This window comes from Gopherus flavomarginatus, chromosome 5 (assembly GCF_025201925.1).
Source record: "Gopherus flavomarginatus isolate rGopFla2 chromosome 5, rGopFla2.mat.asm, whole genome shotgun sequence".
NCBI lineage: Eukaryota > Metazoa > Chordata > Testudines > Testudinidae > Gopherus > Gopherus flavomarginatus.
The window spans coordinates 89,827,861-89,842,757 of NC_066621.1; the positions used below are offsets into that span (position 1 = coordinate 89,827,861).

The 14,897-nt window shown below is 42.1% G+C and overlaps 1 protein-coding gene across 11 annotated transcripts in view; it reads left to right on the forward strand.

Annotated features, from left to right (window-relative positions):
• Window positions 1-14,897, forward strand: part of ZFYVE26 (zinc finger FYVE-type containing 26) — a 74,755-nt gene that overhangs the window by 54,153 nt on the left and 5,705 nt on the right. For 7 of the 11 annotated variants that reach the window (XM_050953389.1, XM_050953390.1, XM_050953393.1 and 4 more), the window contains 13 exons: window positions 1,340-1,497; window positions 2,177-2,346; window positions 2,585-2,704; window positions 3,367-3,398; window positions 5,705-5,841; window positions 5,963-6,183; window positions 6,840-6,987; window positions 8,192-8,401; window positions 9,811-10,029; window positions 11,245-11,442; window positions 12,253-12,455; window positions 13,251-13,392; window positions 13,865-13,924. In XM_050953389.1, the coding sequence (XP_050809346.1) occupies window positions 1,340-1,497; window positions 2,177-2,346; window positions 2,585-2,704; window positions 3,367-3,398; window positions 5,705-5,841; window positions 5,963-6,183; window positions 6,840-6,987; window positions 8,192-8,401; window positions 9,811-10,029; window positions 11,245-11,442; window positions 12,253-12,455; window positions 13,251-13,392; window positions 13,865-13,924 (2,018 nt within the window). The remainder of the gene's footprint in view (window positions 1-1,339; window positions 1,498-2,176; window positions 2,347-2,584; window positions 2,705-3,366; window positions 3,399-5,704; window positions 5,842-5,962; window positions 6,184-6,839; window positions 6,988-8,191; window positions 8,402-9,810; window positions 10,030-11,244; window positions 11,443-12,252; window positions 12,456-13,250; window positions 13,393-13,864; window positions 13,925-14,897) is intronic. The other 4 variants (XM_050953388.1, XM_050953387.1, XM_050953391.1 and 1 more) reach the window with 4 other exon arrangements.

Sequence of the window (14,897 nt, forward strand, 5' to 3'; positions counted from 1 at the left end):
TCCCCATTGCCTACTCTTCATCTGCTTGCATCTTTAGATTGTAAGGTCTTCAAGGTAGAGATTTCCTCTTTTATATGTTTGTATTGCACCCAACACAATAAGTGGGGACTGCAGTCACTAGATTTTAGCTCAAGCAGGGTGCTCTGTCTCCACTACGCTCTTAAACACAGGTTAGTTAGCATGTGTTGCTTCGCACTTTTAAATCTTAGTCTTGACAAGGTCCAAGAGACACTTTAGGCAGCTTTGTGTCCTCTCAACGAAGTGCTGCCCTGGACACTGTGCAGGTGTGTGGGGGAAGGAGGGAGAAACCCTTCCACTCGGCTCCACCAAGCCCGCCCCCCAAATAATCCTGTTTCTTCTTGTGCATCTGGCATTAATCTGCACTCCAGTGCTTGTCAGCCTGTTGAACATGAAGTAACTTTTTCTTAGTGGGAGCACGTTACTTCAGTTGGAGTTTAACTTGCTTCATTTTTAGAAGTAGTATGTGAGGGAACTTGAATGAGTTACAGGTGTAGTAAAGGGTCACCATGCCTTTCACATCCAGGAGCCAATTCCTGTTCAACCCAGGTTGGTAGTGAATATTTGACAGCTTTTGATTTGTGCAAATACCCACATCCCACAAACTACTACAATTAATAGCACCAACAAGAGGCCAAGTTAGCAGTCTCAGTAGTGAGACCAAGGATTTAAAAGGTCATGGAGACTAAATTGTCCTTTTGCCGTTCAGAATTGATTCCTCCAAGCCAAGGATGTGATGTGATGGTAAAGCAGGCGGTGCATTGTGAAGTCAAGGCTGCTGCTGGCCCATGTTGTTGTTGTGCTGGGGTGAAAAAGAAAAATCAGTCTCCAGGGATGTCAGTCTGGCACTTCTGAGCTGCACAAAATATAGCTGTATAAAAGCATTTGTATTTGGCATTGCATTCCTGCCTTGTAGAGTCTCTCCATGTAAGATTGGTTGCTGGCAAGGCACAAACAAGCCCAAAGATCACTTTTGTCCAGGTGTGGTGGGGATAGTAATGTATGTCTGCAAACACAAAAGCGAGATTTGCCTGTGGTAGTAGGTACTGAAGTGACTGGAAGAGTTTGCAGTTTCTATTAGCATATGTTGTTGCAAGATGGCAAGAAGCCTCCTGTGCATTTAAGAAAGATCTTGTTACTTAAAGTATCAGAATGCGTTATGGTATGATGTACCATGTCTAGCATGGAGGGTTGAAAGCTACTAGTAATCTTTTCATTGGTAACCAAGAGGGTCAGTCTGACTGCTTTAGCATGTGGTCTGGTCTCTGAAATTCCACTAAGCCGCCTAAATCCAATTCCACATTTGGCTTGGTTCTCCAAGGTATCATCCAATCTTCAAGTCCGAGAGAGAGAAGCCTGCCTCGGAATCTGCTTCCTCAAGAGTTTGTGCCACCTGAGGTGCCACCACCAAAGCATCAATGGATCCCCGATGAAACTGAAATTACATGCATGGTCTGCAAAACAGAACGTTTTACTATGGTAAGGAACCAAGGTCAAATACAGATACTCTTAGGACTGTCGTGGGGCATGTGTTGGTGGTTTGGTTTTTCTGTTTTCCCTCTAGGCAGTGATTTAACATGAAAGCTAATTCAGATGGACTGTTTCCTAGGCGCCCCCAGTGATGCTAGCAGTTTGTCCCTTATAATGTTGGTATCGTCCAAATTGCCAGTCAGTCAGATGTTGAGAGGGAGATTGAGGGTTAAATGTATTTGAGGTGACAGGCTACACTGATGGCTCCTGAAAGATCTTTCTGGGGCAGGTGAAGTGATAGAAATAGAGCCTAGGAAGGGGAAATTTGATCCTGGGAAAGTAAACTGCTAAGGGATCTTGTGGAATGTCATCTTGTTCTTTTCCAATCAGACACAGTCTGCGGAACTTCTGCATCTGGAGAGCTAAAAGCTAAAAAGCCGAAGACTTTGGCAAACTAGTTCCAATTGGGCACATGTTTTTTTCCCAAAAGGTGGTGATGGCAGGGAGGGACAATCAGTGAGCAGACCTTAGAGAGTCTTGAAGCCCGAGATGAACAGGAGTTATTTGCTCTTCATTGTTTTTAACAGGGTAAATTCACCTATGAGCTGCATGGCTCTAATAAAGGAGAGAAATGTCAGCTGCTAATCAACTACACTCTTCCAATTAAGTATAATTTCTCGTGTCTCAGTTTAATAGGCGACATCACTGCAGACGTTGTGGGAGGTTGGTGTGCAGTTCTTGCTCTACCAAGAAAATGGTGGTGGAAGCTTGTAGAGAAAATCCAGCTCGTGTTTGTGACCAGTGCTACAGCTACTACAGCAAGCATTGTCCACCTGGCTTAGTCCAAGACACAAGCATGTAAGTCCTTGCATACAAGTTCTGCATAGTTCCATGTACCCCTCTTCCCCAGCTCTGTATGTGTGAGAGACAGCATAAGTACAACACTGTGCTTTAATCTGACCAGGAGGAACCACCTCCATGGATTCAGAAGTGAGGCTGTGAATTAAGTAGCCTTTGGAGATTGAGATTGCCAATGAAGGGTTTTGTGATGTGGATGTTTTCCCCTGAGAATTGGACTGAAACTCATTTCATACAGACTCAGTGAGCTGGTGGAGGATGTGGTGAGGAAAAGTGGGAGAGCAGTCACCTCTGTGCTTCCTGCCCTGCTATCAGTGGGCCTACTGGGAAGAAATGAGCACAGTGCTGTCTTGAAAAGGTACATGAGGGAAGAATGAGCAGTAAATCAGGGGAGCTTACGGCATTTCCAAAATATATCAACAGGACCCTAATGCTCTATTGCCCAGCACTGAGCCTGAGCACCTCATGTTGCTTTTTCTTCGAATCTCAAAGAGTGTGTGTGTGTGTGAGAGAGAGAGAAAATAAATTTTGTTTGTTTGTGTGGGGCAGTGAAGCCAAAGGGGGGCAAGTAGGTTGGACAATAAAGGATTTGAGTATTTCTTGTTCTTTCTGTACTGTGGCTGGTGGTGTGTGGGTATGTGAGGTAGCGTAATCTGGAGGCAGAGCAGAGACCTGGATGCTAGGAACTCCTGAGTTTTAATCTCAGCTCTGACACACTCTTCTTCCTTGCCCTTAAGCAAGTCTCTTATCTCCTTACTGCCTGTTTAATAGATATAACCTCCAGAAGGGAAGGTGTTGTAAGGATTAATTATTTAATGTTGGTGAAATGCTCTTAGTGCTACATACTTGTTTTTCCATCTGTATATTTTTTGGGGAGGGGAGGTCATCAGTTATTTTTGATAACTAATGCTACAAAAATGTTAGCAATATTGATCGAGCCTTTTTTAACTGCCAGGCTTTAATCATTCTTTCCTCAGTGTGTTGGAATGAGTGTGAAGCTTCTGTTTCTCTGTTTTACAGCACAAAAGAGGAAGATCAAGACTTGATGGAAGGTGAGAACACAGTAACGTTCAATTTCTGCTTTTAAAAGTGCATGATTGTCATCTTTGTATTGCTAGTAAACTGGAAGCTGTGCTGTAGCTAAAGGATCCAACAGCACTTCCATTAACAAAATCTCTGCTGTTCTCAAATATCTTTAGTCTGAAGTCAGGCATGCAGGAAACTATGAAAGGAGTTGAGGATTGAGCTGCTGGATTCCAGTTCCAGCTCGGAGACTGTCTAATTGTATGACCCTGGACAAGTCACTTAACCTCTCTGTGCCTCAATTTCCCCATCTATAAATAGTGTTATGAGACTTCATTTGTATTTATAAAAGCACTTTGCTCTTCTCAAGCATCTTCATGCAAAGGATCTGAAAGTACCTCATTATAAAACTTGAAGTATTTTTCTCTCTGGCTGCTGGTCTAGGACCTGTGGATCTTGCAAGCATTTGTTCTGGTTTTCCAGAACATTTCTGGGTCTGGTAGGTCATGAGAAAAGGGCCCACGAAGTATGGGTGCTAGTTGAAATACTGAAATTCTTCTAGTAACTAAGGTTAAAACATAAGTTTTTGAAGCGTCTCAGTAGTGCCACAAACCATAAATACAAGCTAGTATTTTCCTCTCTCCCAGTGAAGTGTGACAGGCTGTTTGTTGTTGAAAGCAGGTCTTGTTGCTCTGTTCCAGAGGAGCTACAATGGTCAGGTGAAGAGCAGCTAGTATCAGATGTCTAATAAATACAAAGATAAATACCTCAGACTGAAGCAATTGAAAATGGAACTTCTGGTCAGTTGCTGCTGGAAGATCTTTGTCTTCATTACTTTGTTCAGTCTTTCATTTGTGATCAATGTTTAGTGCACTTCAGTTCATTGGACCTGTGTAGTTCCTCTTGAGTAAGGCAACAAGAAAAAGGACAGCTGCATGAGACTTGGACAGCCTCTTAGACTTAGCAGGGGAAGAACCGCAGCAAAGTGATACTAACTTTATTGAGGGACTATGGGGATGTTTTGCTGAATAAGGATATTAAGAACTTAGATGTCACTCACACTTTTAAAATGGGCTTGTTCTGATTGCCATAATTTTCTGTATATCTTAAAGTTGTATACTGCTGCCTGTCATGGTACAGTCAGAGTACATTTCATGTAAAGTACATACCAATAGATAGTCCTTGGTGGACTTCGTGGCATCTGTGGCATTTCCCCCTTTTCAGGGAAAAACTTTGCTTGATGTAGAATTTGGGTTTTGAAAGGGGGTGTTAGCTGGCTTTTTGGCTCAGTGTTGTCACTTTTTTAGTATCTAGTATCTCAAACCACTGCATCAGAAGGGTAATGCATCCCAAGTTGCTTTAAGATGGCCTGCAGCTTTGGTCTGACTACAGCATATGTCAATTTTAGTGGGAAAGATTCTCAGCTCAGAATTAAATTTGGGCCCAAAAAAGCCAGATAGTAATCAGAATGACCTGATTTTCATGATCCCATACCTCATGAATTACAGTACCAGGCAGGGTGACCAGATAGCAAGTGTGAAAAATCTGGACAGGGGTGAGGGGTAATAGGAGCCTATATAAGAAAAAAACACAAAAATCTGGACTGTCCCCATAAAATTGGGACATCTGGTTACCCTAGTACCAGGGCTAGAAATGAATGCTATATATCACTTGAAACCTGAGATCCCTAGCTTTCCAGAGATTAGAGCAGATACTCTTAGCGATCCCTCAAACTGACGGTACTGTTCTGGCATTGCTCCAGAGCTACTGGATCTTTTTTTCAGCTTTTAATTAAGGTTGCTAGATTGCAAATCGTAAAAAGAAAATAAATAAGTAGGTAAGTCATTTAGTGCTTCATCTACAATCAGTTTATTCATTCCCCTGCTCAGCCTCAGTGACTTCCCTTCCACTACCCATAGAGCACTTATCTCCACTGATCTTCTGACAAAAAACCACAAATATTGTAGCTCACAGGTGGTTTAAAAAAGGAAGGTGGGCATACTGTAATGGAGTGGCACCAAAAGAGTTAATCATGAAAAATACACTGAATTGGGGATATAGGTGTTTATTGAGGAAGTATTTTAGACAGTGTAGGAATTGATGTTTGGGAGTGGAAATCTGCTACTGAGCATATGCAATAGCTGCTTTCTGTGGTTCCGTGCTGTGCGTGTTGTATAGGTGAGATTGTTTCATCCCTCTAACTTCTGGAGTGTGTGCTGAGAACAGCACAGGTAGCTCTGATGATAAAGCATACAGAATAACTTTGTGACATGCTTTCCGCCTGATTTGCTGCCCTTCCCAGGATGATTTTGATTAACTGGTTCCTCTTTCTCAGCAGTACAGACCTGTGGTAATGGAGGTTTGGATTACTCTGTAGTGATGCGAGTACCCAAGGCAACTGAACTTGAATGGCTTCTTTCTCTGAGTGAAGATGAAAATGAAATTGTGCGTAATGAATTTTATTATGAACAGGTAAGAGCTTGAGAGACAGAGAGGTGAGTCTAATGTAATCAATTCCCTTTAGAATTCTATTAAGTGCTGGTGCAGTGTCCATTTACAAGCTCTTGGGACTTTCTTTACTCTTAATTGACAGGCTCCCAGTTCTTCCTTGTGTATTTCCATCCTCAGTCTGCACTCAGATAGCACAGCATGTGGCCACCAGCTGATACAGAGCTGCTGCAAATTGTCCCAAGGTCTGATTAACCCTGAAGTGGATGCTGGGCTTCTCATGGACATCATGAAACAGCTGCTTTTCAGTGCCAAGATGATGTTTGTAAAAGCTGGAAGGAGCCAGGATCTAGCTTTGTGTGACAGGTAAATTGCCAGCTGTCCTTTGGGATTGATTGGAGCTCTTAGCCTTCCTTTAATGAATTTAAGTAGTGTTGAAAGGTGCTGGACTAACATCTCTAGAGGCCAAGTCACCTGTTTATCCACAAAATCAATTCTGGGAATACTAGACTCTTGGAGTAGATGGGAATAAATCTCCCTGACTGTTTAAACTTGCTGCTTATGCTGTGGAGGATTTTTTTTTAAGCTTAACATTTTGCCTGTTTTCAGATGCTTATTTAGTGTAGGCTTTTACAATGGTACTTGTCAGGAATTTGAATTTTATTTCTTCCTGGGGCATCAGTGTAAGGCAGAATAGAGTGGGAAGTGCAATGCAAGGTGTCCCAACTGTTCAGACCAGAGTTGGCAATAAGTTAGTGTCCATAGGCTGTATTAGCCTGTCTGGTTGAATGAGAAGCAGAGAGCCGGAGCAGCGAACTGGCTCTAGGACAGTGCATTAAGGAAGAGAAGTAGAACTAGAGTACCAGAGACCAATTGGGTGATTCCCAACCATTGGTACTTCCAATGTAAAAGATGCTACAGGCATAAAGGCTTTCAAGATCCTTGCTAATGAGCCTTAGAGTATAGTGATATACTGGGCGTGGACATGCCCATTCATTTCATTCCTGCTTCCTTCCAAACAGTTACATCAGCAAGGTGGATGTGCTGAATATTTTAGTTGCTGCTGCCTATCGCCACGTACCATCTCTTGATCAGATTCTGCAGCCTGCAGCAGTAACGAGGCTAAGAAATCGGCTTTTGGAAGCAGAATACTATCAGTTAGCTGTTGAGGTAACACAAATGGGGGGATGAAGGTGGTTTTTTTTTTGTTTGTTTGTTTGTTTGTTTGTTTTAAAAAAGGAGTTTATCATCTTAGATGGCTTGCTTTCCCCCACTGAACTTAATTGATGTGATCTCTGATATTAAAATACAAATCAGTTACTGATCTTTGTTCATAAACTATGGGATGTGATTAAAAAAGGAAAAACTTAGGAAATATTTTTAGATGCTCAGTTTAACAGTGAGGTGTATTCTGCTTGGGAACAATCTGCCAAGGGAAGTGATGGGAACTCCATCATTTGGTCCAATTCCAACTAGGACAGGCAAAAAACTAGAAGTGCACTGTCAGGAACAACCCCTCATTGGTAGGGGAGCTAGGACATCCAGTCTAATAGATCTTTCCTATCTGCAACTTCTGGGTTCTGTGATCTGATTTGTACTTAAGGACTCTCAGTGGCCTGCTAGGACAACTTTGAAAAACCATTCACTTGTGAGACAATGATAAAACCTTGACAGCTCATCTGGTCATATGGCTTATCCTCTCCATTCTGCCTCCCCTACCCCCTTGATTTCATAAGTCTCTGTGCCATCACAGTTACTATGGATAGGATTATGATGATACAAACAGGATTAGAATTTCTAGTAGGGAATAAGCAGCATGAGCAGATGAACTGTTAAACAAAAATGGTTCCTGTTTACATGCAAACATCTCTGCTGAAGAAACTGTGGGATGTTTTCTATCAGTAGAATTGTGTGAAACTGAGTGTTGCCAAAATTTTTCCAAAAAGCATCAGCAAGTCTATAAACAGAAAACCACTAACACATCATATCCCTTCCTAAACCACAGACCTGCTTAGTGTTGTTCTGTTCTTGTAATAAAACTATTAAATCTACTATGAAGGAGAAAATTACTTTACCTTTAGGAATGTAAAAACTGTTGGATTGAACTTTCCTTGACCATAGATTGATTAAACTCTTCCATTACATTTGCAATAGGAAAATGATTATGGAAGCAGAGTTTGTGGGAAGTTCAGTAGTTGGTATTTAAGGTCACTAATGTGGAACTGATAAAGGCATTTCTTACTGTACAAGAAAACATTTCTTCTATGGGAAATGGAAGGTCACAGATTTAGATTAGGAGTGTAATTATCTGCTTCTTCCTGTCTTCTGTGCTGTCTCTGTATTATGTACTACTAACTAATGATTTGGGGCTTAGGTTTCTACAAAGACTGGGCTGGATCCAGGTGGAGCATGGCATGCTTGGGGCATGGCTTGTCTTAAAGCTGGGAACTTAAGTTCAGCAAGAGAGAAATTCAGCCGATGCTTAAAGCCACCCTTTGATCTGAACCAGTTGAATCATGGCTCAAGGCTGGTCCAAGATGTGATACAGTATCTGGAGTCCACCGTGAAACCCGTAGTCTTGGTGGTAAGAGGCTATTCTACCTGCTCTGGAGAACTGTACCAAAAACTGTCGAAGTCCTGAGGCTTTGGCACAGTTCTTTAGGAAGAACATGATTCAACCGGGGGAGGTGGGACATCCATAGCATATTATAGAGGTTACTGCTGGAGCAGTATTATGCGGCTGCTTTTGTCTTTTTGACATAATTAGCATCTGGAGCAGATAGTGAGAGGATTTGCACCAGAAATACTGAAGCCTGTACAGAAGCCCCACTGGCTGCACCCCACAATCAGTGATTGACAGCAGAATGATTGGATTCCGTTTGTGTAGTGTTGTGCCCTGTAGATGGGAAAGAAGCTCATCTTTTGAAGGTTATGCAGTAATGCAGAGGCCCATCTGACTGTTGTTTGGAGACCAGTGTGCAATGGGGTGGAGGTCTCAGTCTAGTTCTTAATGAATTGGTGTTTATGTCGCTATGTATCAGAAGTGGCACTAATTTCCCCCCTTGTTGGTCTCAGAGACAGCAAGGATTGCATGAGTCCTTCCTCCATCACTGATGCAGCCCTTCCAAATTAAGTTGTTGTACTATGACAAAGGTCATTGTTAAGAAGCCTGCATTTTTGGTATCAGTTCTCTGTTGTGTGGCTGGAGAGCTTTGTTTTCCCAGACTCACAATCCAGAATCTGTTGCCAGCACTAGCTTTGCTTTAACACCATCCCCAAAAACCCTTATAAATTGCAGGTGGAAGTTCAGTCTCTCTTTTGACTAGCATTGCTTTAGTAATTAAACCAACTTTTATATCTTTATACAGAGCTTACAAAGTGTCTTCATGAGGAGACTAAGTTCCATCCAGCTGTACAATGTGATGCTGCATCTCTTTTGTCAAGAACTTCTGATAGTCATGTAATAGTTGAGGGTGAAACTTGGGACCTCAGAACCTCCAGATTGAAAATGTTCCTTTTAGAATTTATATAGTTTGAGTTTACTGTAAGCTATAATTAGGTTTGAACAAAAATTCAGGCTTTGAATTTTTAAGTAAACTGGTATCCCAAAAGGGCTTTCTCCCTATGATTATAGTTGTGCTCCTAAAATTTCTGGTCTTCTGATAAAACAGCAAGTCAGGGAGTAAAGTGCATATTTGCTGAAGTTTCTATCGGCAATGGAAATATCTTTAAAAAACAAACCTCCTATAAGGACCCATTCATATTGGAACAGAATCACAGTACCTACAGTCATGTTTAAACATCATTGCGGCTAGCAGGGTTTGAATACAGTTTCCCTATCCAGTAACATGACTGGAGTTTCATCCCATGTATACCCCAGTAGAAAAAGAGGGGGTTGGTTGATACGCGCTAACCCCAGAGACGCTTTGCAGAATAGTCTTCCTATTAATTGTTCCTGGACAGTCCCATGTCATTGATTCTCTGTCTTGATAGCAGGACGATGACTACTTTGCCACATTGAGAGACCTGGAAGCAACCCTGAGGACACGAAGCCTGTCTCTGGAGTTGATGTCCGAAGGGAAGATCCAACACAACAGCTATTATCAGGAGTGCTTGTTCTATTTACACACGTATGGCACCAACCTAGCGATCATTAGCTTCTACATGAGACACGACTGCATGCGAGAAGCACTTCTGCATTTGTTAAATAAGGTGAGTAATGAATTCTGCTGGCAGTGTCAGAATCTGCTCTGGTACCATCTAAACTGGAGCTTTGAAAGCATTAGGAAGACTTCTCCCTTCCAAACTGGTGACCAGGACTGAACAGTATCTATAAAGTCTGAGTGCAAAATCCAGCATACTCTGTTTCCTCTGAGGCTTGCACTATTTATAATCTTATTGACCAGCCTCTGTGGATTTATTCCGGATGACTGAACGTCCATGTCATGTAGAACATTAACTAGCACTGTTCCATCTTGGAATTATTATTGTCTCATCCCCTTGCCAAAGTAGTGAAGGCCAGAGAAGAGAGAGCCACTTTCTGTTCTCCTCCAGTACTATCAATCCACCAGTTCTTACCAGCATGAAAGCTACTGAAAAATACTTAAAACTTCTAGTGTGTGTGGGATTTTACCTAGTTCATTAACCTTTTAGAATTGAAATAAATTTGGCATAGAACATACTGATTGAAATACCTAACTCCATTATCCTCAGTTTATTAATAGGTAATTGTTTAAGTGGCCTTATCAGCTCTGGTTTTTCTTTATATCACCAGTGTGATTGCTATAGTTAGAATTGAGAAGGTCCATTCTAAGCCCTTATTCTCAGTTATCTTTTGAATATATCCTACATGTTCTTAGCTTAGAAGTGAATTGTTTTTTGTTTTATTTTTAAGAAAATCTGCTTGCTTTTGAGAGCCCAGTGGTGCAACAAGCAGTTTTCCACCAATAAAATTTTTCAGGTAATTCAAAACAATTTTAGGTTGAAAACTTCCTACCGCAGCTTGGACAGTGAGACTTCAAACGGCAGTTCTCACTTTCTGGTTCTCATACTGCAGTGCAAGGTTTTTTTGGTGCTAAGGCTCTCACCACTGCAGGGGAAGGGTTCCAATGAAAAGTTAACCTGTTTCCACCAAATGTGTTTTTGTTAAAAACATTTCTGTGCATACTGGGTTCTGTAACTTGTGCTATGCAGTGTGGGTTTTTTTTTTTTTTTTTAAAATAGCAAACCCAGTCACTACCCTGAATGCAGTGATTAAACAACATGATAGCTGGCTGTGAACTGTTTTTAAAGGGGTGCTATGTGTTGGGTGCCTGCCTGTGCCCAGAATGTAGGGTAACCTCTCTGTCACTGGTATTCCCTTCAGTGCCAAGAGAAAAGCCAATTCCTGCAGCTGATTCACCGCAAGCTCCCTTTTCCCCACTGTAGGAGAGCCCACCAGAAGTGTTCATTGAAGGGATCTTTGTCCCAAGTTATAAAAGTGGAAAACTGCACATGCTGGAGAACTTGCTGGAAACCATTGATCCAAGTCTGGAGAGCTGGGGTATCTACCTGATTGCAGCCTGCAAACACTTGCAGAAAAAGAACTACTACCACATTCTGTATGAACTGCAGCAGTTTATGAAGGTATGGGTGGGGTGTGGGCCCCACTTTATTGCTGAAATACTGAACAGTATCACTGTATTCGGTGATATTACTCGGGTGTTAAACTCTGCGTTGGTCACGTTATGTTTTTCTGTGAATTCACTGGGGTTTCAGCTGAAAAAGTATTCATCTGTATCTTCCATATGCTCCATCCCTAGCTGTTGTGTAATGTTGCTGTACACTGTTAAGCAGCTGTTCTGTCTTGTCCCAGACTGGTTATGTCTCTATACTCTGTCAAATGATTCCTGTGTGTCTAGTTTTGTACCACAGTTTGGGATCCTTTGTATTGATAGCTGTTGTTGAAATTTAAGACCACTTAAATGAGAGAGTAACTGCAGAGTCCATGTCTGCAGTTGTTTCCTGTTTCACGTTTTCTAACTGTAGGATTGTCTTCTGGCTGGTGAAGTCCTTGTGCTTTTCAAATACATTGTATGTCTTTTGCTTGTTTTAATTTTTATTGAATATAAGCTGCTAGGAACTTTCTGATCCTAGGAAGATCCCAGGCAATACTGTCTATTCATATCTGCTGTGCTTATTGTCATGAATCTGATCTTGTTGCACCATCTTATCTGATGCTTTAATTTGTATGCCCTCTTAGGGAACCATAATGTTTGCTTTGTGTGAGTTAGTACTGATAGTCAAAGTAGCTCTGAAGATGTTCTGCCTATGGGTGCTCTCAGTCTTCTCAGCCTCTGAGATTCTTATAGTGTTTCTCAACATCACAGATCATAGTCTTGTTGTTGTCAAATGATTCACCCTTTTAAAAGTTCATTACTTGTTTGTTTCTTTGAGGATCATGTCCGTGCTGCCATGACCTGCATTAGATTCTTCACTCACAAGGCAAAGTCTTACACAGAGCTGGGAGACAAACAGAAATGGCTCCTGAAGGTTAAGGACCACCTCAAAGTTTACCTGCAGGAGGTTTCAAGGAGTTCCGGAAGGAAAAAAGCTGCTTGCACTTTTCGGAAGAAAATGACAGCTACTGACGTGTCAAGGTATCTGCAAAACAGAAAATGAAGCTCTGGGAATGAGGTTTCACTTGAGGCTTGTCTTGATTAGGAAAACTGGTTGAGTTTAGGTTGGGCTTAGCTAACATACTCTAGCTAAGCCCAACCTAAACTCAACCAGTTTTCCTAATCAAGACAAGCCTCAAGTGACAGAATGTCAGTCCCTGTACCACCTACCCTCCTGTATGTAGGCAAAACTGATACGGATGTAGTCTATGCAATTTACATTTTGTTTGCTAAACTTATTGCCTGAATAGTAGCAGAGCTAGATGTGAGCTTTAGAAGCAAGTTAGATGGTTAACTGAATTTCCAAACTTTAAAACGTTAGAAATTTAGTCCTCTTTTTCTAACTTTTGGAGTGTCTATAACTACAGTTTTCTTAAGGTCTATTTTCTTCTAAAGTTACTGAAACTTTCTCACACTTGACTGCAGTTTAACAAAAATTAGTCTTTTTGTGTGTGTCTGGGAGTTGTTGTTAAGGATCCACAGCTGGTCAGTGTGCATAATGCTGAAATTCAGGTGAGCATTCGTAATGCACGTTTCCCATGCAGTTCTGGAGAGCACTTCAGTGCAGCAGCTGGGGCGAGACAGAAGGAGCTAATGTTAATATTTGTATGCCCAAGTCAAATAGCAGTTAAAATAGCCATTTTTAATTTGTTACAGACATATCTACCTTTTGACACACCTTTCAGTAAAGTAGTAATTTGTGGCCGGAGCGCTTCATTAATAGTTGTGTGGATGCATCTATGTAGCCAGCTAAATGGAATTTTTTTCCCAATCTAGGCACATCAATACAGTTGAGCTACAGATGGAAGTCACCAAGTTCCTGCATCGGTGTGAGAGTTCGGGGACCTCTCCAATAACTGGCTCAAACTTGCCCACACTCTTTGGAAACAATCACATGAAGATGGATGTAGCTGGCAAGGTACTAGCTGCCATTTAAAACATAACATTGCTGCCTTAATTTGACCTGTTCTGTGGATTAAAGGATGATTTGGGGGCCTGGAGCACTCATCTGGACCTTCAGATAATACAAAAGGTACTTTTCAGTTGTAGCTCTCAGTGCATTTTAAAAGTAGGTAAGTATCCTTATCCTTGTGTTACAGGGGGTGAGAAGTTAAGTAACTTGCCCACCATGGGGCACTTGACAACAGAACTCATGTCTTTGCCTCTCCCTCTCTGGATCATGCTGCCTCCCATTGTTAGAGACACTTCTTAACAAGGCTGTAAATTGCCTTTTGGCAAATGCTATTGCAGTGCTGAACTCAGGCAAGAGGCAGTAAAATGCCTGGGCTACTTTTGTGCAAGTGACTTCATTTCCTTATGAGTTTTCTACACATAACCAAATGGCGATGTCTTGCTTTCCCCTATTTCTAATGTTGGCAATTTCTTCTCAGGTCATGCTGGAAGGGAAGAACATTGAAGAAGGTTTTGGAATTGCATTCAGAGTCCTCCAGGTATGGAAAACCTAAGAAGTTGCTGCATGTAAGGTTGATCCCACTCCTGTAAAGCACCACTGTTTAATACCAGACTCATTGCATCAGGTGGGGAAAACATAAGTTTCAGATCTGTCTCCATGTTTGTGTAAAATACAGACCAATCAATTATGTAGGTTTTAAACCTCCGTGCATTGTCAGGGACCCCGCTCTGCCAAGGAAATGAACTGCCTGGCCAGCTTTTAGTTTAGAGGGTCACTGATATCAGCTTCCAGATCTTACTAAGCTACTCTTTCTTTTTTTGAGGGAGGGAGTAGAGCTTAATTTTCAAGGTTCCCCTGTCTGTCTCAATGTCATGCTGGCAGTTCTGAGATATCTAGATCAGCCAGAAGGCTGTCTTGCTGTGCACCTGAATAAACTGGTGCCCGCTCATCCACCGAAGGAGAGGAGATTAGAGAAGGGGCACTCTGATGGGAGAGAACAAGTGAAGGAAGGGGCTCCAGGCACCATGTGAAGAGAAAACTAGGGCACTGCCTGCTCTGCTGAGAGATGGGTCTGGTCTCTTGAAAGCAAATTAACTTGCCTCCTTGCTCATCCACAGAGTTAGCAATGCATTCCCTTCCTCCCTGCTGCTCTCCCAGAGTAACCAAACAGTGTTCTCCACTGCTTTGCACCTTCCTCAGTCACTCACACTGTGCAAAGTGCTACCCCAGGTGTGAATGGAGAATTCAGATTTGGTAGCATTTGACACCCACTCTGCACAGGTGTCAGTGACTGCGCAGGATATGGAGGCAGTGAAGAAACAGGCCCAGAGCTGGCGCTATGCTGTTCCCAGAGCCTACTCATCCAGGGAGCAGAAAGTATTTAATTGGAAACTGTCCTTGTTTTTGGAAATCTCTCTCTCCAGCATGTGTGGCTGGCTGAGGCTGAGATACTTGCCAGCATGGTACTAGTAGCCCAGGTGCTTAACTGAGAAGGACCCACGTTAATAGCT